The 23,610-nt window shown below is 47.0% G+C and overlaps 1 protein-coding gene across 1 annotated transcript in view; it reads left to right on the top strand.

The window, feature by feature from the left end:
• Positions 1-23,072, top strand: part of LOC143783137 (NXPE family member 3-like) — a 56,495-nt gene extending 33,423 nt beyond the window's left edge. The window contains exon 6 of the mRNA XM_077271445.1: positions 22,457-23,072. Coding sequence (XP_077127560.1) covers positions 22,457-22,992 — 536 coding nt within the window. The 3' untranslated portion in view covers positions 22,993-23,072. The remainder of the gene's footprint in view (positions 1-22,456) is intronic.
• The last annotated feature ends 538 nt before the right edge of the window (positions 23,073-23,610 follow it).

The following is a 23,610-nucleotide window of genomic DNA, read 5'->3' as shown; positions in this document are numbered from 1 at the left end:
CTGGTGGACAACGATCAGGTTTATCCGCCTGAAACTCCTGCAATGCACGACACAAGTCTGGGGAGACGGCAGACAATATTACCCCATCCCTAAGGATACCAGTAGGCCCAGAGTCTCCAGGAGAGTCAGGCACAAAACTCCTGGAAAGAGCATCTGCCTTCACATTCTTTGAACCTGGCAGGTATGAAACCACAAAATTGAAACGAGAAAAAAACAACGACCAACGAGCCTGTCTAGGATTCAGACGCCTGGCAGACTCAAGGTAAATCAGATTTTTGTGATCAGTCAAGACCACCACACGATGTCTAGCACCCTCAAGCCAATGACGCCACTCCTCAAATGCCCACTTCATGGCCAAAAGCTCCCGATTACCCACATCATAATTGCGCTCGGCGGGCGAGAATTTTCTAGAAAAGAACGCACATGGCTTCATCACCGAGCCATCGGAACTTCTCTGTGACAAAACCGCCCCCGCTCCAATCTCGGAAGCATCAACCTCAACCTGAAAAGGAAGTGAAACATCTGGTTGACATAACACAGGAGCAGAAGAAAACCGGCGCTTAAGTTCCTGAAAGGCCTCCACAGCCGTAGGAGACCAATTAGCAACATCAGCACCCTTTTTAGTCAAATCAGTCAAAGGTTTAACAACACTGGAAAAATTAGCAATGAACCGACGATAAAAATTAGCAAAACCCAAGAACCTCTGAAGACTCTTAACAGATGTAGGTTGTGTCCAGTCACAAATCGCCTGAACCTTGACGGGATCCATCTCAATAGTAGAAGGAGAAAAAATGTACCCCAAAAAAGAAATCTTCTGGACTCCGAAGAGACATTTCGAGCCCTTCACAAACAGAGAATTGGCCCGCAGGACTTGAAACACCTTCCTGACCTGTAGAACATGAGACTCCCAGTCATCAGAAAAAAACAAAATATCATCCAAATACACAATCATAAACTTATCCAGATATTCATGGAAAATATTGTGCATAAAGGACTGAAAGACTGAAGGAGCATTAGAAAGTCCAAAAGGCATTACCAAATACTCAAAATGGCCCTCAGGCGTATTAAATGCGGTTTTCCACTCATCACCCTGCTTTATCCGCACAAGATTATACGCACCGCGAAGATCTATCTTAGTGAACCACCTAGCCCCCTTAATGCGAGCAAACAAATCAGTCAATAATGGCAATGGATACTGATATTTGACTGTAATCTTATTCAGAAGGCGATAATCTATACAAGGCCTCAGGGAACCATCTTTTTTAGCCACGAAAAAAAAACCTGCTCCCAGAGGGGACAAAGATGGACGAATATGTCCCTTTTCCAAGGACTCCTTAATATAATTCCGCATAGCAGTATGCTCTGGCACTGACAGATTAAATAAACGACCCTTAGGGAACTTACTGCCAGAAATTAATTCTATAGCACAGTCACAATCCCTATGAGGAGGGAGCGAATTGAGCTTAGGCTCCTCAAAAACATCCCGATAGTCAGACAAAAACGTAGGGACCTCAGAAGGAGTAGATGAAGCGATTGAAATCAGAGGTGCATCATCATGAACCCCCTGACATCCCCAGCTTAACACAGACATTGTTTTCCAATCCAGGACTGGATTATGAGTTTGTAACCATGGCAGACCAAGCACTAGTACATCATGTAAATTATACAGTACAAGGAAGCGAATCACCTCCTGATGAACGGGAGTCATGCGCATGGTCACTTGTGTCCAGTACTGCGGTTTATTCATAGCCAATGGTGTAGAGTCAATTCCCTTCAAAGGAATAGGAACTTCCAGAGGCTCCAGACTAAAACCGCAGCGTTTGGCAAATGACCAATCCATAAGACTCAGGGCAGCGCCCGAATCCACATAAGCATCGACGGAAATGGATGACAGTGAACAAATCAGAGTTACAGACAAAATGAACTTAGACTGCAGAGTACTAACGGCAAAAGATTTATCAACCTTTTTTGTGCGTTTAGAGCATGCTGATATAACATGAGCTGAATCACCACAATAAAAACACAATCCGTTTTTCCGCCTATAATTTTGCCGTTCACTTCTGGACTGAATTCTATCACATTGCATAGTCTCAGGTGCCTGTTCAGAAGACACCGCCAACTGGTGCACAGGTTTGCGCTCCCGCAAACGCCGATCAATCTGAATGGCCATAGTCATAGACTCATTCAGACCTGTAGGCGCAGGGAACCCCACCATAATATCCTTAATGGCCTCAGAAAGACCATCTCTGAAGTTTGCAGCCAGGGCGCACTCATTCCACTGAGTAAGTACCGACCATTTCCGAAATTTTTGACAATATACTTCCGCTTCATCATGCCCCTGAGAGAGGGCTAATAAAGCCTTTTCAGCCTGAATCTCCAGGTTAGGTTCCTCATAGAGCAATCCCAGTGCCAGAAAAAACGCATCCACACTGAGCAATGCAGGATCCCCTGGTGCCAATGCAAATGCCCAATTCTGAGGGTCGCCCCGCAGGAAAGATATTACAATCTTGACCTGCTGAGCAGGGTCTCCAGAGGAGCGAGATTTCAAAGAAAGAAACAATTTGCAATTGTTCCTGAAATTCAGGAAGGTAGATCTATCTCCAGAAAAAAACTCTGGAATAGGAATTCTAGGTTCAGACATAGGAGTGTGAACAACAAAATCCTGTATGTTTTGAACTTTTGCAGCGAGATTATTCAGGCTGGAAGCCAAACTCTGGACATCCATATTAAACAGCTAAGGTCAGAGCCATTCAAGGGTTAAGAGGAGGTAAGAAGCAGCTAGACAGCAATTAAAGGCTAGGCAGCAAAACTCTGAGGGAAAAAAAAAAAAAAAAATTCCCTTCAACACTTCTTTTTCTCCTGCTTCAGCCCAAACAATTAACACTTTGTGGGCCGGCTATACAGTTATGGATCCCAATGGCTAGGGGATCGCACTGGACAAGCAAAAAATAACTCAAATAACGGACGAGCTCTAGGGTGATGGAACCTGGGCTGACCGCTGCCCTACTCCTGACAAACACAACTAGAAATAGCCAGGGAGCGTGCCTACGTTGATTCTAGATGCCTCGCGCCAGCCTAAGAGCTAACTAGCACTGCAGAGAAAATAAAGACCTAACTTGCCTCCAGAGAAATAAACCCCAAAGGTATAGTTGCCCCCCACATGTATTGACGGTGAAAATGAGAGGAAGGCACGCACATACAGTGGGGCAAAAAAGTATTTAGTCAGTCAGCAATAGTGCAAGTTCCACCACTTAAAAAGATGAGAGGCGTCTGTAATTTACATCATAGGTAGACCTCAACTATGGGAGACAAACTGAGAAAAAAAAAATCCAGAAAATCACATTGTCTGTTTTTTTTAACATTTTATTTGCATATTATGGTGGAAAATAAGTATTTGGTCAGAAACAAAATTTCATCTCAATACTTTGTAATATATCCTTTGTTGGCAATGACAGAGGTCAAACGTTTTCTGTAAGTCTTCACAAGGTTGCCACGCACTGTTGTTAGTATGTTGGCCCATTCCTCCATGCAGATCTCCTCTAGAGCAGTGATGTTTTTGGCTTTTCGCTTGGCAACACAGACTTTCAACTCCCTCCAAAGGTTTTCTATAGAGTTGAGATCTGGAGACTGGCTAGGCCACTCCAGGACCTTGAAATGCTTCTTACGAAGCCACTCCTTCGTTGCCCTGGTGGTGTGCTTTGGAACATTGTCATGTTGAAAGACCCAGCCACGTTTCATCTTCAATGCCCTTGCTGATAGAAGGAGGTTTGCACTCAAAATCTCACGATACATGGCCCCATTCATTCTTTCATGTACCCGAATCAGTCGTCCTGGCCCCTTTGCAGAGAAACAGCCCCAAAGCATGATGTTTCCACCACCATGCTTTACAGTAGGTATGGTGTTTGATGGATGCAACTCAGTATTCTTTTTCCTCCAAACACGACAAGTTGTGTTTCTACCAAACAGTTCCAGTTTGGTTTCATCAGACCATAGGACATTCTCCCAAAACTCCTCTGGATCATCCAAATGCTCTCTAGCAAACTTCAGATGGGCCCGGACATGTACTGGCTTAAGCAGTGGGACACGTCTGGCACTGCAGGATCTGAGTCCATGGTGGCGTAGTGTGTTACTTATGGTAGGCCTTGTTACATTGGTCCCAGATCTCTGCAGTTCATTCACTAGGTCCCCCCGCGTGGTTCTGGGATTTTTGCTCACCGTTCTTGTGATCATTCTGACCCCACGGGGTGGGATTTTGCGTGGAGCCCCAGATCGAGGGAGATTATCAGTGGTCTTGAATGTCTTCCATTTTCTAATTATTGCTCCCACTGTTGATTTCTTCACTCCAAGCTGGTTGGCTATTGCATATTCAGTCTTCCCAGCCTGGTGCAGGGCTACAATTTTGTTTCTGGTGTCCTTTGACAGCTCTTTGGTCTTCACCATAGTGGAGTTTGGAGTCAGACTGTTTGAGGGTGTGCACAGGTGTCTTTTTATACTGATAACAAGTTTAAACAGGTGCCATTACTACAGGTAATGAGTGGAGGAAAGAGGAGACTCTTAAAGAAGAAGTTACAGGTCTGTGAGAGCCAGAAATCTTGATTGTTTGTTTCTGACCAAATACTTATTTTCCACCATAATATGCAAATAAAATGTTAAAAAAACAGACAATGTGATTTTCTGGATTTTTTTTTCTCAGTTTGTCTCCCATAGTTGAGGTCTACCTATGATGTAAATTACAGACGCCTCTCATCTTTTTAAGTGGTGGAACTTGCACTATTGCTGAATGACTAAATACTTTTTTGCCCCACTGTAGATATGAAAATAGAGTTAGCAAAACGAGGCCCGCTATAACTAGAAAGCAGAAGGATACAAAAGGGGTCTGAGCGGTCAGCAAAAAACCCTAATCAAAAACCATCCTGAGATTACAAGCACCCATGTGCCAACTCATGGCACATGGGGAGCACCTCAGCCCACTAGAGCTTCCAACTAGCATAGAGTAATATTTAGCAAGCTGGACAAAAAACAAAACAACTGAAAAGCATAACTTAGCTTATCCTGAGAGATCTGGAAGCAGGTAGTCAGAACCAAACTGAGCACATCTGAATACATTGATAGCCGGCAAGGGAATGACAGGAAAGCCAGGTTAAATAGGAAACACCCAGCCTCAGATGGACAGGTGGAAACCAGAGACCGCAACCCACCAAAGTCACCCAGTACCAGTTGTAACCACCAGAGGGAGCCAAAAAACAGAATCCACAACAGTACCCCCCCCTTGAGGAGGGGTCACCGAACCCTCACGAGAACCCCCAGGGCGATCAGGATAAGCTCTATGGAAGGCGCGGACCAAATCAGTCGCATGAACATCAGAGGCGACCACCCAGGAATTATCCTCCTGACCATAACCCTTCCACTTAACCAAATACTGGAGTTTACGTCTGGAAACACGAGAATCCAAGATCTTCTCAACAACATACTCCAATTCTCCCTCCACCAGCACCGGAGCAGGAGGCTCAACCGAAGGAACAACGGGCACCTCATACCTCCGCAATAACGACCGATGGAACACGTTATGAATAGCAAACGATGCTGGGAGATCCAAACGAAAAGATACAGGGTTAAGAATCTCCAAGATCTTATAAGGACCGATGAACCGAGGCTTGAACTTGGGAGAAGAGACCTTCATAGGGACAAAACGAGAAGACAACCACACCAAGTCCCCAACACGAAGTCGGGGACCCACGCGGCGACGGCGATTAGCAAACTGCTGAGCCTTCTCCTGAGACAACTTCAAATTGTCCACCACCTGATTCCAAATCTGATGTAGCCTGTCCACCACCACGTCCACTCCAGGACAATCCGAAGGCTCCACCTGACCAGAGGAAAAACGAGGATGAAACCCCGAATTACAAAAGAAAGGAGAAACCAAAGTAGCAGAACTAGCCCGATTATTAAGGGCAAATTCGGCCAGTGGCAAAAAGGCAACCCAGTCATCTTGATCAGCAGAAACAAAACACCTTAAATAAGTTTCCAAGGTCTGATTAGTTCGCTCCGTCTGGCCATTCGTCTGAGGATGGAATGCAGACGAGAAAGACAAATTAATGCCCATCTTAGCACAAAACGTCCGCCAAAATCTAGACACAAACTGGGATCCCCTGTCAGAAATGATATTCTCCGGAATCCCATGCAAACGAACCACGTTCTGAAAAAATAAAGGGACCAACTCAGAGGAGGAAGGCAACTTAGGCAAGGGTACCAAATGAACCATCTTAGAAAAGCGGTCACACACAACCCAGATAACGGACATTTTCTGTGAGACAGGGAGATCTGAAATAAAATCCATGGAAATGTGCGTCCAAGGCCTCTTCGGGATAGGCAAGGATAACAACAACCCACTGGCCCGAGAACACTAAGGCTTAGCCCGAGCACACACTTCACAAGACTGCACGAAGGTGCGCACATCCCTTGACAAGGAAGGCCACCAAAAAGACCTGGCCACCAAGTCTCTAGTACCAAATATTCCCGGATGACCAGCCAACACAGAAGAATGGACCTCGGAGATGACTCTACTGGTCCAATCATCCGGAACAAACAGTCTTTCTGGTGGACAACGATCAGGTTTATCCGCCTGAAACTCCTGCAATGCACGACACAAGTCTGGGGAGACGGCAGACAATATTACCCCATCCCTAAGGATACCAGTAGGCCCAGAGTCTCCAGGAGAGTCAGGCACAAAACTCCTGGAAAGAGCATCTGCCTTCACATTCTTTGAACCTGGCAGGTATGAAACCACAAAATTGAAACGAGAAAAAAACAACGACCAACGAGCCTGTCTAGGATTCAGACGCCTGGCAGACTCAAGGTAAATCAGATTTTTGTGATCAGTCAAGACCACCACACGATGTCTAGCACCCTCAAGCCAATGACGCCACTCCTCAAATGCCCACTTCATGGCCAAAAGCTCCCTATTACCCACATCATAATTGCGCTCGGCGGGCGAGAATTTTCTAGAAAAGAACGCACATGGCTTCATCACCGAGCCATCGGAACTTCTCTGTGACAAAACCGCCCCCGCTCCAATCTCGGAAGCATCAACCTCAACCTGAAAAGGAAGTGAAACATCTGGTTGACATAACACAGGAGCAGAAGAAAACCGGCGCTTAAGTTCCTGAAAGGCCTCCACAGCCGTAGGAGACCAATTAGCAACATCAGCACCCTTTTTAGTCAAATCAGTCAAAGGTTTAACAACACTGGAAAAATTAGCAATGAACCGACGATAAAAATTAGCAAAACCCAAGAACCTCTGAAGACTCTTAACAGATGTAGGTTGTGTCCAGTCACAAATCGCCTGAACCTTGACGGGATCCATCTCAATAGTAGAAGGAGAAAAAATGTACCCCAAAAAAGAAATCTTCTGGACTCCGAAGAGACATTTCGAGCCCTTCACAAACAGAGAATTGGCCCGCAGGACTTGAAACACCTTCCTGACCTGTAGAACATGAGACTCCCAGTCATCAGAAAAAACCAAAATATCATCCAAATACACAATCATAAACTTATCCAGATATTCATGGAAAATATTGTGCATAAAGGACTGAAAGACTGAAGGAGCATTAGAAAGTCCAAAAGGCATTACCAAATACTCAAAATGGCCCTCAGGCGTATTAAATGCGGTTTTCCACTCATCACCCTGCTTTATCCGCACAAGATTATACGCACCGCGAAGATCTATCTTAGTGAACCACCTAGCCCCCTTAATGCGAGCAAACAAATCAGTCAATAATGGCAATGGATACTGATATTTGACTGTAATCTTATTCAGAAGGCGATAATCTATACAAGGCCTCAGGGAACCATCTTTTTTAGCCACGAAAAAAAAACCTGCTCCCAGAGGGGACAAAGATGGACGAATATGTCCCTTTTCCAAGGACTCCTTAATATAATTCCGCATAGCAGTATGCTCTGGCACTGACAGATTAAATAAACGACCCTTAGGGAACTTACTGCCAGAAATTAATTCTATAGCACAGTCACAATCCCTATGAGGAGGGAGCGAATTGAGCTTAGGCTCCTCAAAAACATCCCGATAGTCAGACAAAAACGTAGGGACCTCAGAAGGAGTAGATGAAGCGATTGAAATCAGAGGTGCATCATCATGAACCCCCTGACATCCCCAGCTTAACACAGACATTGTTTTCCAATCCAGGACTGGATTATGAGTTTGTAACCATGGCAGACCAAGCACTAGTACATCATGTAAATTATACAGTACAAGGAAGCGAATCACCTCCTGATGAACGGGAGTCATGCGCATGGTCACTTGTGTCCAGTACTGCGGTTTATTCATAGCCAATGGTGTAGAGTCAATTCCCTTCAAAGGAATAGGAACTTCCAGAGGCTCCAGACTAAAACCGCAGCGTTTGGCAAATGACCAATCCATAAGACTCAGGGCAGCGCCCGAATCCACATAAGCATCGACGGAAATGGATGACAGTGAACAAATCAGAGTTACAGACAAAATGAACTTAGACTGCAGAGTACTAACGGCAAAAGATTTATCAACCTTTTTTGTGCGTTTAGAGCATGCTGATATAACATGAGCTGAATCACCACAATAAAAACACAATCCGTTTTTCCGCCTATAATTTTGCCGTTCACTTCTGGACTGAATTCTATCACATTGCATAGTCTCAGGTGCCTGTTCAGAAGACACCGCCAACTGGTGCACAGGTTTGCGCTCCCGCAAACGCCGATCAATCTGAATGGCCATAGTCATAGACTCATTCAGACCTGTAGGCGCAGGGAACCCCACCATAATATCCTTAATGGCCTCAGAAAGACCATCTCTGAAGTTTGCAGCCAGGGCGCACTCATTCCACTGAGTAAGTACCGACCATTTCCGAAATTTTTGACAATATACTTCCGCTTCATCATGCCCCTGAGAGAGGGCTAATAAAGCCTTTTCAGCCTGAATCTCCAGGTTAGGTTCCTCATAGAGCAATCCCAGTGCCAGAAAAAATGCATCCACACTGAGCAATGCAGGATCCCCTGGTGCCAATGCAAATGCCCAATTCTGAGGGTCGCCCCGCAGGAAAGATATTACAATCTTGACCTGCTGAGCAGGGTCTCCAGAGGAGCGAGATTTCAAAGAAAGAAACAATTTGCAATTGTTCCTGAAATTCAGGAAGGTAGATCTATCTCCAGAAAAAAACTCTGGAATAGGAATTCTAGGTTCAGACATAGGAGTGTGAACAACAAAATCCTGTATGTTTTGAACTTTTGCAGCGAGATTATTCAGGCTGGAAGCCAAACTCTGGACATCCATATTAAACAGCTAAGGTCAGAGCCATTCAAGGGTTAAGAGGAGGTAAGAAGCAGCTAGACAGCAATTAAAGGCTAGGCAGCAAAACTCTGAGGGAAAAAAAAAAAAAAAAAATTCCCTTCAACACTTCTTTTTCTCCTGCTTCAGCCCAAACAATTAACACTTTGTGGGCCGGCTATACAGTTATGGATCCCAATGGCTAGGGGATCGCACTGGACAAGCAAAAAATAACTCAAATAACGGACGAGCTCTAGGGTGATGGAACCTGGGCTGACCGCTGCCCTACTCCTGACAAACACAACTAGAAATAGCCAGGGAGCGTGCCTACGTTGATTCTAGACGCCTCGCGCCAGCCTAAGAGCTAACTAGCACTGCAGAGAAAATAAAGACCTAACTTGCCTCCAGAGAAATAAACCCCAAAGGTATAGTTGCCCCCCACATGTATTGACGGTGAAAATGAGAGGAAGGCACGCACATAGATATGAAAATAGAGTTAGCAAAACGAGGCCCGCTATAACTAGAAAGCAGAAGGATACAAAAGGGGTCTGAGCGGTCAGCAAAAAACCCTAATCAAAAACCATCCTGAGATTACAAGCACCCATGTGCCAACTCATGGCACATGGGGAGCACCTCAGCCCATTAGAGCTTCCAACTAGCATAGAGTAATATTTAGCAAGCTGGACAAAAAACAAAACAACTGAAAAGCATAACTTAGCTTATCCTGAGAGATCTGGAAGCAGGTAGTCAGAACCAAACTGAGCACATCTGAATACATTGATAGCCGGCAAGGGAATGACAGGAAAGCCAGGTTAAATAGGAAACACCCAGCCTCAGATGGACAGGTGGAAACCAGAGACCGCAACCCACCAAAGTCACCCAGTACCAGTTGTAACCACCAGAGGGAGCCCAAAAACAGAATCCACAACACCAACCCTGCCCAGTAGCCAAGGACCCCGCCCTGCTAGTGCCCATCGATGCCCCACCACTACCACCACCCGGCTGGGTGTGTGGCCGTCTAGAGTGGGAGCTGCCCTGGGAGACCCTAGAGACTTCCGATGCCCCATTACAGCCCACCAAAAGGACTGTAGACATCCAGGGGGAGTGGGTGACTTTTAAATGGACCCATACCAGCATTGACCTGATCGGGTTCCCCAGGGCGCCCTAAGCAGAGGGAGAGCAAGTGGAGATCATCAGCTAGCAGGAATACCGCCAGCAGCAGGTGCTCCAACGAAAGCGGAAGGAGAGGCAGGAGGAGCTCAGGCGCCAGGCTGTGAGGGAAAAAGATTTACAGGCCAAAGCCTGGGCCCGGAAGGTGGGTCATGAGGACCGGGGCCCATGGAGATGAGGAACTGTTGTAACATTCCGCCTCAATTCTGGCTGGGGCTTCATCAAAGAGCCTGACCTTTACCCTGAAGTCTTCGTGACTAGACGAGATGAAGAGGCACACTTAATGGAAGGACACCTTGTCAGGGACCTCTACCCTGGTGACCGCGTCACTTACACCAGACATTGGGGAGATAAGGGGTGGTATGCCCTCCATGTCCATAAATGCGAGCTAAATGAGGAGAAATCGCCACCTCGTGGCTGGGAGCCACTACCACCAGCAGCTCCATAGTGCCCATCATCAACTCCACCTGGCCAGGTGACCCCTGCACTGTTCACCATGTGCACAAAGGCCACAAAGACCACCATCAGGCAGACCATAGTGGGCACCCAGACGCCTATTCAGAGCATGCACTCCTTATATGTACTGTGTGGGAATCGCCCAAATCCACATATACTGCCGTGGAAATTGCCACAATCCAAGTAAAGCACGTCAAAATCAGAAAAATGACTGTACATAATTAATTTAACTCTTTTTGGCTGTTTAGAAGTTTATTGAACCCAACCAGGGTTTCCACTTAAAGGGGTTCCACGTTACAAGGGATCCTATGTTTTGCACAAGTTGCTTGTTGCCTTCCATTAAAGACACTGGAGTCATGGATAGTAAATGGCTCAAAAACTTTCACTTGTAAATAGTTTTCACCTTATTAAGGGTGCTTTCTACTGGTTTTACATACGAGTTCTTAAAGGGACTGTTCCCATGTTGCCTTAAAGTTCAGACTTGTTTTCCAGAGACCTGAAGAAAAACCCGTTTGGCACGGCAGGATTCCAGGTCTGGCTACACGCCTTGTAACCCGCCCAAGACCAACGTTGGGGGTTAATGACGGGTCCCTCACATTGTTGCTGCTGTTTTAGACTTAATGATTGACTTGAGTATTATTTGCACTACCCCATTGAAAGACTTGAATACTGTTTGAACCCTTAAAGGGAATGTTTACTTGTTGCACCTTGCCAGTTAGAATTGTATGACGCAAGATAAAAGGTTAATATATTACAGAGTTAATATAGTAAATAATAATAAAATTGTGAGTTGAAGTTAAATAGTATTATATGAAAGAAGTAGATGATGCACTTTTGATAAAATGGAGAAAATAAAGTAACCCACTGGGGTTGGACGAAGACTTTGCACTTAAGAGATCGTATTTCATAGTTAATCAATTGTTGCACTGTTCCATTAAATTGTCCTATGTTTAAAAGTGGATCCACAATGTAAATAGTTCATGCAACGTTCAAGTGTTCTCACCTCCCATAAAGGGAAGCTCTAGTTTACATAATATTAATTAGTTTTAGAAGTTTATAGCATTCCAAAAATTGTATGTCTTTTTGCTAACATGTATTGTTGTTCTTCTTTTCCCAGTCCGGGAGTACTGGATTTAACGGGGGGGAGTGTGGCACCCCAGGGTCCTGGTTGTCACAGTGGCATTGCTTTCCTCTCAGGGAGAGTGATGCTACATTTGGAGGCAAGTAAGGATAACTGCATCCAGGTACCACAAGCATGCAACATATTCACACTCCAGGCCACTGGGGGGAGCTTTTGATCCTATTTACTAGGTGACTCCCCATATAGATATATAACTTGTAGTCTGTAGGGAAGGTTAATTAGTTCCAGACATCCGTCTGAGGAGGACAGAGGGTCCACGGAGCTGTGCATGCCCTAAGAGCTGCAGCTCCCAGAAGGAGACATTTTCAGAAAGCAGAATATGTTGCGGTGAGCGTGCAGGAAAGCAAAACACAGGAGAGGATACCAGAAGTGGACCAGCCCCGAGCAGGCTGCCTCCTTCTGAGGCACAGATAACCAGTAGCCGGAACAACGAGGTAGTAAAGACCTCTACACTTTACTTCAGAGACCGGCAGGACAGCTAATTGCACGTTACCTGTCCGCACTTACACCCAGGAGACACGGTGGCACCCCTCAGAGGCTGGGGCATGCTAGAGTCCCTATAAACCACCTCAAGCCACCAGTCATACGGGTTTTGTCCTATCCGACTACGGGGGACAGAGAGAGAGACACACAACATCTGTGAGGACCTTATTTGAAGCTTATGCAGTAAGGGACTACACCACTACAGTGGAAGGGAAGGATATTGATTTCCACCTGGACAAGGGGATTCTGGAATTGCCTCCAAACCGGCCGGACTCTACCTGCCCTGTGATCTGGTGCCCTGGACTGTGGCTGCTGAAACCAACAGTAAACAAGGTAAAGAGACTGCAAACCTGTGTCCTCGTCCTTCACTGCACCTCTCACTATTCTACCATCTACATACTGGGAAGCTCTGGGGATATACTTCACCTGTGGGAAGGTATACCATCTAGCTGCCATAACATCGCCCCAGCGGACCCCTTAAAGCAGCGTCGGTCACCCTGACCGAATACCACAGGTGGCGTCACGAACACAAACTTTATCCCTTTAAAGACCTTTCCCTTTTATACGAACGTCCCAGGGCCACGGACCGGGTCAGCCACCGTGACATCCTCCCTTTGAGCCGACCGGACCCGGTACCAAGTAACCCCTTGCCCTGACGGGGAGCTCCACTTACATTCATGTTGTTTAATAATTTGTTCAAAGATCTTTCCTGGTATAGAAGTCAGACTCACCGGGCCTATGGTTCCTCGGGTCCACCTTCTTCCCCTTTTTGAAGATAGGAACAACATTTGCTCTTCTCCAATCTTCTGGGACTTCTCCTGTTCTCCAAGAATTTTCAAATATTATGGAAAGTGGTTCAAAAATGTCTTCTGCTATCTCCTTCAGTACTCTCCATTTGCTTGTTGACACTGCAAACTACAGCCAGATCCTTTTTATAGCACAGCTTGAAAATCCAGCAATTTTAAACGGGTTTGCCCATCTCAGCCATCACATCTGAGTGCGCAGAAAATTCTGCCATTTTTGTGGTACTGAAAAAATTTTTGGGAGTGTCTTATACAATTTCTTGACACCATTTTGCTGCCAAAAATATTTAGCTATAGGGCAGATATTTTACACTGGATTTTGACCGCCATCTGGATCGCATATCATTGAGCTAAAAATTGTGCCATTTCAGGCATCCATAGAATTTTTTTTGTTGTGTCATAGCCTACTTATTGACACAATTTTGCTGGCCAAAAAAATAAATACAGGCCAGATATTTGAAAGAGGGCTATCTCCGTCAGACGTCTCATCTATCTGTGGGCTACAAATTTACTCATTTCAGGCCTACATTCACCTTTTTTTGCTGTGTGTTACCCTAATTCTATACACTATTTTTCTGGAAAAAAAACAAAAATACAGGCCACATATTGAACAGTGTGCTATCTCTGTCAGACACCTCATCTATCTGTGGGCCACAAATTGTGGCATTTGAGACCTCCATTTAACTGTTTTGGCTATCTGTTACCCTAGTTCTATATACTATTTTGCGTTAGAAAAAAATACAGGCCACATATTGAACAGTGTGTTACCTCCATCAGACACCTCATCTATCTGTGGCCAACAAATTGTGTCATTTGAGACCTCCAACTGTTTTTGCTGTGTGTTACCTTAGATCTATACACTATTTTGCATTAAAAAAAAATGCAGGCCACATATTGAACAGTGTTGTATCTCCGTCAGATGCCTCATCTCTATGTGGCCTACAAATTGTGGCATTTGAGACCTCCATTCAACTGTTTTGGCTGTTACCCTAGTTCTATACACTATTTTGCATTAAAAAACAAAAATACAGGCCACATATTGAACAGTGTGGTATCTCCGTCAGACGCCTCATCTATCTGTGGGCTACAAATTGTGGCATTTCAGGCTTCCATTCAACTGTTTTTGCTGTGCCTTGCCCTAGTTATTGACAACAGTTTGCTAAAAAAAAAATAATTATTACCTACAGGCAGATGTTTTAAACTGTGGTTCTCCCGTACACGGATCACATATAATTTTGCTCCAAATTGATGTGCACTGATGTGCGTGCAAGCCAATCCCCTGTCCACGCTGCATGCAAAGATGCCTCCTGCCCTGCACCTGTCATTGCCTACACTCAACTAGCACCATCATCAAGCCCGTCCACGTCCTTGTCCTAGCGCAGTCTTCAGTTGTCCATACCCCAGTCATTGGAATGCAATGGTCTGTTTGCGCTCAAAATATTGCCTTTTAGGCTTGTGGAGACGGAAGCTTTCCGCAACCTGATGGCGGCAGCATCCCAAGGTGCTCAGTCCCCAGCCGCCACTATTTCTCCTTGTGTGCCATCCCGGCATTACACAAGCACGTGTCCCACAACGTTATCTGTGCACTCAACAATACTGTTACTAGGAAAGTCCACCTAACCACTTACACGTGGACAAGTGCTTGTGGGCAGGGATGGTACATCTCACTGATGGCACACTGGGTTAACATAGTGGAAGCCGGGACTCAGTTGGACCTTGGGATGGAACACGTCCTCCCGATGCTGAGGATTGTGGGCCCTAAGTCAATCAGGTTTGCCCCCACAGTCTACAGCTCCTGCACGTTCACCTTCTCCTCTTCAGCCTCCAGCACATCAGTCACAAGCTGGCAGAACTGCAGCACTGCCTCAGCAAAGCGTCAACAGGCTGTGCTGAAGCTAATATGCTTAGGTGACAAACCGCACAATGCTGAAGAGTTGTGGACAGCTCTGAAAGAGCAGGCAGCTCTGTGGCTGACACCGCTTAACCTACAGCTAGGCATGGTCGTGTGTGACAATGGCCGGAACCTGTTGACGGCTCTGAGGCGAGGCGAGCTCATACTTTCCATGCCTGCCGGATCTGCTTGTGAAAGTACGCCGCCTGTGTGCCCATTTTACAAAAGTCAGCTACAGCTTCAACCGCCCTTGCCATGCTTCAGCAGCGTTTGCAGCTTTCAGCTCACCGACTGGTGTGTGATGTCCCCACGCATTGGAACTCTACACTGCATATGTTGGAAAGGATTTGTGAGCAGAAGAGGGCAGTTGTTGACTACCAGCATCGTGTCTGCGAATTGAGATACTGATTTGGCTTTTATCCTAAGTCATATTGCACGACTCGTTAGAGGGTTGATTGTGACTTGTAGGATCGCTACTTCCAACAGGTGGCGCTATAGAGTTAAGTCCTCTTTTTCTCAGAAGAGGCAATTTGCATATTCAGCATCAACAAGGCAGTCGGCATTCAGTTCAGACCCCACCCAAAAGACCTCAGCAGTGGACATGGATGTCAGACATATGTACCATCCTACAAAAACTTTGACTACTCTACCAAGATGGTGAGCGGCGATGACGTCATAATTAGCATCACCATCCCACTTCTCTGCATTCTGAAAAGCTCTCTACTCACAATGAAAGAGGATGCATTGCACAAGGAGCATGATGAGATGGAGCAAGGAACCATACAGGGTGATTACACTCACCCCAGCCTCATTTCATCCCAATGTAGATTGGTTGACAATGAGGATGAGGAGGAGGAGGAAGAAAAGAAGTTACTTTCATGCACTATAGACGGTACTACAAGCACAACTGTCATATCGTCTGTTCAGTGGGAATGGCCTGAGGACAGGGAGGAGGAGGAGGACAGCATGGTCAATCGTCCTGTTGGTGAGGTCAAGGAAGTCTTGCCTGTTAGCAATCTGGCACTCATGGCTGATGTTATGTTGCATTGCCTTTCCGGTGACTGTTACATTATCAAAATTTTTTGGTGACACTCATTACTGGTTGGTGACACTTCTAGACCGATGCTACAAGGAGAACTTTCAATCTCTTCCAGAGGCAGGTAGGTGTACTAAAATGTTGCAGTACCAGAGGGCCATTGTTGCAGAATTACTTTAAAAAAATCCCATCTGAAAATGCTGGCGGCAGAGGTCACAGTTTGTTGGACAACCAAGGAGTACAGGAGAGAGAGACACAACCCCAGAAGCAGAGGAACACTGGCAAAGTTCTGGGAGAGTTTTCTCAGACCCTCCCATCACACTGGCCCTGAAGTGTGGGGTACTGTCACAAGGAGTTCAAAGTTTGGGAAGATGCTGAGGGAGTACCTTGCTGACTGTACCAACATCCTCCGTGCTTCCTCTGTGTCTTTTAATTATTGGGTATCCAAGCTGGACACGTGGCATGAATTGGCTCTCTACACCTTGGGGTCCTGGCCTGCCCTGCCACTAGCATTTTGTCAGAGCGGGTTTTTAGTGCCGCTGGTGGAATTATAACTAATAAGCGCGTCCACCTGTCAACTGAAAATGCTGACAGGCTGACTCTTATAAAATGAACCAGGGCTGGATTGGGCCAGACTTCTCTACACCACCGAATGGTAACAGTGAAACATAACCTCTGATACAGTGTCTTTTTTGGGAGGTGTATTCCCATGCACCTCTACACACCCACACATGGATATAGACTTCCTGATTTTGGCTATTTGGTGTTATCCTCCTCCTTCTCCTCATCCTCATCATCCACCACCACTAGATCACCATGATGACCGTGGGCCGCGATGCAACAGCCACTAAAAATTTTTGCAAGGGTTTTTACTGTTTATGATGCCCGTAACAAATTTTTAAACAAATATGTTGATGTGTACCCTCCAGGAGGAAATGTTTGTCAGCACATACACTTAGTGTATGGGCATTACAAGTATAGGAGACCCACTCCTTTAAACTGGGAAACCATTTTTAGGAGGCCATCCTCCTCGTCTCTTCCAACACCACCACTAGATCACCATGTTGACCATGGTCTGTGATGCAACAGCCACTAAAAAATTTTGCAAGGGTATTTATGAAGCCCGTAACAAATTTTTTAACAAATATGTTGATGTGTAACTCCCAGGGGGAAATGTTTGTCAGCTCATACACTTAGTGTATGGGCATTACAAGTATAGGAGACCCGCTCCTTTAAACTGGGAAAACATTTTTCAGAGGCCATACTCCATGTCTATTCAGACACCATATTACTGTGCCTGCCTCCTGGTCCCGTGATACTCCCCTCGCTCCTCGGCGTGCCGCTGGCCGGGGTCTGCTCTTCCTGCTTTTTGTCCATGTCGGGGATTCTGACGCCTGCGCATGCACGCTAGGCAGCTTAGGCAGTGGCCGCGCACTTCTTCAACTCCTTTATGACCTGGAAGCGTCCTTCCGGTGTGGGGGCAGCGACCAGGTATATCAGGCCGCTTCCTTCTAGAGGAAGTGCCTGATTATTGCTCTAGTGTCCGTCCTGATGCTAGTCTTGGTATCAGTGTGGGTGCTCCCTTTTCCTCAGGTCACAGTGCGCGCTGTGCTACGCTCAGTGTGCTTCCAGTATGTGCTCTGCTACTCTCAGTGTGCATCCCAGTGTGCGCTCTGCCCTCTCTTGTTTCCCCGATGTGCTTCTCTGTGTTATCCCAGCTCTGACTTGTCTCCTGTTTCGCCTTCCTCTCTTTTAGTACCAGCCTTCCTCTGGGCTCTGGTGGTCTGGATCTGGTCCCGTCTCCCTGCCTTCTTTTCGATGGATTCCACTCCTTCATCTCGACTACCCGCCCCTGTATCCTGTTTTTTCCCATTTTGCTCTTAGTATCTATCCCTGATTCCCCGTGTCTCTTGTCCACCTTAGGTCTTCTGTGAGCTGACCTCCTGGTACCAGCAGTCGTGGTAGTCTACTCCCCTGGGGCTGCCCCTGACACCCCTGTATAGGGGTCGATCTCACTAGTTCAGCTCACTCAGGGTGGGTTGGTATCACACCCCAGTGGGTCCACTCTAGAAATCGTGACACATCACCACTAGAACACGAGGGTGAACGTATTCCGTGATGCAACACCCACTATACTTTTTTTGCAAGGGTGGTTATGATGGCCAGAAAAAAAATATTTACACAGTATGTTTTTCAGCCCAGGTATAGGATACCTGCTCCTTTAAACTGGGAAAACATTTTTCGGAGACCATCCTCCACATTTCTTCCTTGGGGGATTGGAGTGTGTGAAAATTTTGGCCATTTTATTCGCTTCATGGGCAAACTTTAGGTGACTTAAAAAAATCAGTACGTGGGTTCAAAGGCTTATTGGGGTGTGTGTAACTTTGGTGCAGGGCAGGCCTTGCACTAAATGCATAAGCAAACAGTAAGGGAGACAGACTTTCTTCTAATGGGAATAATTTTGTCATGAGGCCCTCAAGTACATCTGCTGAAAGGGTTATTGGGGTGCATGTAACTTTGGGACAGGCAAGGCCTTGCATTCAGTGCTTAAGCAAACAGTATGGGAGACACAATTTCTTCCAATGGGAACAATTTTGTTCTGAGGCCCTCAAGTGCGTCTGCTGAAAGGGTTATTGGGGTGCATCTAACATTGGTGCAGGGCAGGCCTTGCATTCATTGCATAAGCAAACAGTATGGGAGTACCAAATGGATACTTTGAACTTTGGTTGCATGTGGTCATCCATGACGTCTGTTCAATGGGTTGCTGGGGTGTGTCCAAATTTTGGGCAGCCCCACCACTCACTGCATACGCAATAACAGTATCAGGGACCCACTTTTTAATAATGGGAACAACAAAGCATGGCCGGCTGATGTCTCTCTAAGAATAGTAAGGGCCAACTGCTGGCCCTATAAAAATAGACTTTGTCACTTTCAGAGTCCCTCCTTCATAAATGAAACAGGATGTGTCACACACCACATGTCCAAATAAGGTTGTAAAATGTTAAAATGACATTTCCCAGTGAATGCATTTGTCTTGGTTGAAATCAATGGTAAAGTTGAAAAACGGATCTGCAGCGGCCCAGAGTCCTGGTCGTTGCAGTACTGATGCTCCGCCACTAAGGGGAGTGATGGTACGTCTGATGGCACTGAAGGAGTTCACCTGACCAGGTATCACAGACACCAATGCACTTCACAGTCTGGCCTCCAGGGGGAGCTAAGGGCGCTATGTATTAGGCCACTCCTCACAGTCTGGTAAAACTGGGGGTTGGATAGAAAGTTAGACAGAAGCTGACTGGGTTGGAACCAGGCAACATCCTGTGGCAGAGAGTGTTGCAGGGGAAGATTCAGGGGGGTCCCTGTCAGGGGTGGGATCCTGACAGAGGCCTAGCTAAAAGGAAAGAACGTTAAGGAACCGCGCCTGCACTACACCGTGGCGGTATCTCAAGAAAGGACAAGAAGCGAGGTTTATTGTGGAGAGTGAGAAACGAGATCAAAGCAAAAAGGAGATAACACCAGTAGGAGTCGTGCCGTAAGATCGAGGCAACATCCTACTGAGGCGCGTAGCCGGTGGCCGGAACGCCGAGGAAGTATTGAGCTCCAAGCATTACTTCAAACCAACGGCAGGACAGTTAATTATAGGTTGGCTGTCTCACCTAAATCACCTAAGCAGACATAGAGGGCAACAGTGGGAGAGGGGCGACACTAGGGTCCCGGAAGAACTCCAGGCCTACCCGTCATACGGGTGCGTCCTATCCATATCATCTGGGGGATGGAGAAGAACATCAGAACAGATATAAGTTGTGGCAAAAACATCAGAGAAAGGAACATCAGAAATAGACACAACAGTTGTGAGGACTATCCCGTGGTGCTCAGCAGGGAAGTACTACAACACACAGGCGCTAGAAGGAAGGCACAGATTTCCACCTGCAAAGGGAACTCTGGAGGTGCCATCGGACCGGCCGGTCTCAGACAGCCCTGTTAACCGTACTCTGGATTACGGACCCTGAAGCCTTCAGTAAAGAGGTAAAGAGACTGCAACCCTGTGTCCTCGTTATTCACCGCGAACTGCACCACGCACCACTACCTACACCTTTCATTGGACGCCCCTTAGCAGGGTCACGGACCGAGTCTAGCCACCGTGACAACCCCAGAACTGAGACAGAGAGGCCCGGTACCGAGTACCCCGCGGCCCTGCGACTGAGGGCGCTCCAACTTGGCGTCACGAACAGGATCTACTTAAGCCTGAAGAATCAGGTCATGTGTGCCTTGGAACTGTGATTTACTGTGCTTGAACTGTGACTTATTGCAAAGACTGTGGATTACCACTTGCCGCCAAAAGTTCCCGCCAAAACCGCCGCCATTACAGCGCTAAGAGGAACGCAGGAAAAGAAGAAGGGCATGGAAGTGGGCGTAGACAAGATGAAGAGCGTGAAAGACAATGGCCGCCCAGTCTAAATATTTCTGTACCTTGAGGACGTGTCCGTCAGCAGCCGAGATCCGCCTCCTGATTCTCAATGGTGGGCGGAGGCAGAGAAAACGAAACTGCCCATGAAGGAGAGAGCAGGAAAAGGACCAGGAAGAAGAAACCTACATGGAGGACGCCATGGCGAGCTGCCTGGAGCCGGAGCGTGGGGTCAGAGCAGAGGACTCCCCCAGCTACCCGGAGGGGCACCGTAGCCAGGCCTCCATCACTGATACTGATTTCCTGCAGGCCGGAGTGGATGAGCTCAGCGAGCAACTCCGGCAGACGCAGCTAAGCACTGAGGCTGGGTGGAAGAAGACCTTCATCGGGAGCCTCACCAGACGTCTGTCGGCAGCCTCGTCTGGTCCGGAGCAAGAAAGAAATTCCAGCGCTCCGAAGCCAGAAAGCAAGGCCCTGCTGGAAAGCGAGATGCTGCAAACGGAGATGACAACGCCGCAGCGCAAGGCCCTGCAACCAGCGTTCCAGACCTCAGCGGAGATGGAGCAGACCGACACCGGAGGAACCGCGTCTGAAGCAGGTATGAAGAACGACCCTGCCCCGGTGACTGAGGAACTGTTGAAGGAAGTATTGAGCTCCAAGCATTACTTCAAACCAACGGCAGGACAGTTAATTATAGGTTGGCTGTCTCACCTAAATCACCTAAGCAGACATAGGGGGCAACAGTGGGAGAGGGGCGACACTAGGGTCCCGGAAGAACTCCAGGCCTACCCGTCATACGGGTGTGTCCTATCCATATCATCTGGGGGACGGAGAAGAACATCAGAACAGACATAAGTTGTGGGAAATAACATCAGAAACAGACACAACAGTTGTGAGGACTATCCCGTGGTGCTCAGCAGGGAAGGACTACAACACACAGGCGCTAGAAGGAAGGCACAGATTTCCACCTGCAAAGGGAACTCTGGAGGTGCCATCGGACCGGCCGGTCTCAGACAGCCCTGTTAACCGTACTCTGGATTACGGACCCTGAAGCCTTCAGTAAAGAGGTAAATAGACTGCAATCCTGTGTCCTCGTTATTCACCGCGAACTGCACCACGCACCACTACCTACACCTTTCATTGGACGCCCCTTAGCAGGGTCACGGACCGGGTCTAGCCACCGTGACAACCCCAGAACTGAGACAGAGAGGCCCGGTACCGAGTACCCCACGGCCCTGCGACTGGGGGCGCTCCACATCAAAAACGCTGCTTATGAACATAGCTCAAGTGGTGGAGGAACATTTTTGTTTTGGGTTATTTATATACAAGTCATTACCCTGGAAAGGATGTACCTTAACATATTTCCCAGGAAAATCCATTTGGGTTTAGTTTTTATGTTTTATTGTGCACCTGTAAAAATGGCGTAAGACTCTGACAACATTGTTCACAGCTGTGACATGGGAGTCAGGAAAGCTTCCAGGGGTCTTCACCATGATGTTCCCATGTCATTTGAGCAGTGTTTCCATCAGTTTCAGACGTTTTTAGACCTTAAAAGGACCCCCAGGTGGGATCGCGGTAAAATGCTTGTGTTTCCAATAGACTTACATAGGGCTCGTTGCTCAGGTCGAGTACCCGAGTATTCCAATCTGCTCGACCCGAGCAACGAGCACCAGAGTATTTTAGTGCTCGCTCATCACTAGTTTCGTTGTATGTGAATAGGATGAATGATGATGTCACCTGTAGTGAATTTTGTGTTGGCAGCTCTACAGAGGATGGACCTTCATGTCAGCTATGCTCCCGGACCTCTGCTGGCCACAGATGTAGAGAATGGCTATCTAGTGCAATGGCGGGCACACGAGAGACCACTTAGCATGAAGCGCACACGTGTTCAGGAGCTGCAATACATTGCCAACGAGCTGGATAACGTTGGAGGGGGAGACGACGGACTGGTAATTGTCATAAACTGCATGGCCCACTTTGTGCCATTCCCAGTGAGATTTTATTTACAAAGGATGCGAAATATCCGTAATGCTGTTGTCCGGTTATTGGAGCGAAGTCCCCAGACCAAGGTCTTCATCAAATCAGGGAACACCGGCTTCCTGTATGAACATGGCAGTGACTGGCTGTCCTTACAGCTGGATACTCTGATGAGGGGCGTCTTCTTGGGACTGCCGGTTACAATTATCGATGCCTGGCAGATGACCTCCTGCCACTATCTGCCCAAAAGCATCCACCCCAAGGAAGTTATAATCAAGAACATGGTGTACTCATTGCTCTCTTGCATTTGCCCTGCATGACAGGAATCATCAGTGTTATTATCTAGGTCACAGCCTACACCCAATCCATTCCTGGAAGACATGGCATACCCACTCATCACAGCTGGACATGACGTGTCAATGTGTTATATGCTGTGCAGATCACGAAGAGAATGTGGAGGATGACAGTCAGGGTATAGGATAATGAGAATGACACTCGGGGTACAGAATAATAAGACTGACACTGGGGGTACAGGATAATGACACTGACACTCGGGGTACAGGATAATGACACTGACACTCGGGGTACAGGATAATGACACTGACACTGGGGGTACAGGATAATGACACTGACACTGGGGGTACAGGATAATGACACTGACACTGGGGGTACAGGATAATGACACTGACACTGGGGGTACAGGATAATGACACTGACACTCGGGGTACAGGATAATGACACTGACACTGGGGGTACAGGATAATGACACTGACACTCGGGGTACAGGATAATGACACTGACACTCGGAGTACAGGATAATGACACTGACACTCAGGGTACAGGATAATGACACTGACACTGGGGGTACAGGATAATGACGCCGACACTCGGGGTACAGGATAATGACACTGACACTCGGGGTACAGGATAATGACACT

Source organism: Ranitomeya variabilis, chromosome 6, assembly GCF_051348905.1.
Source record: "Ranitomeya variabilis isolate aRanVar5 chromosome 6, aRanVar5.hap1, whole genome shotgun sequence".
Lineage (NCBI taxonomy): Eukaryota > Metazoa > Chordata > Amphibia > Anura > Dendrobatidae > Ranitomeya > Ranitomeya variabilis.
This window is presented reverse-complemented; position numbering and strand designations above follow the sequence as displayed.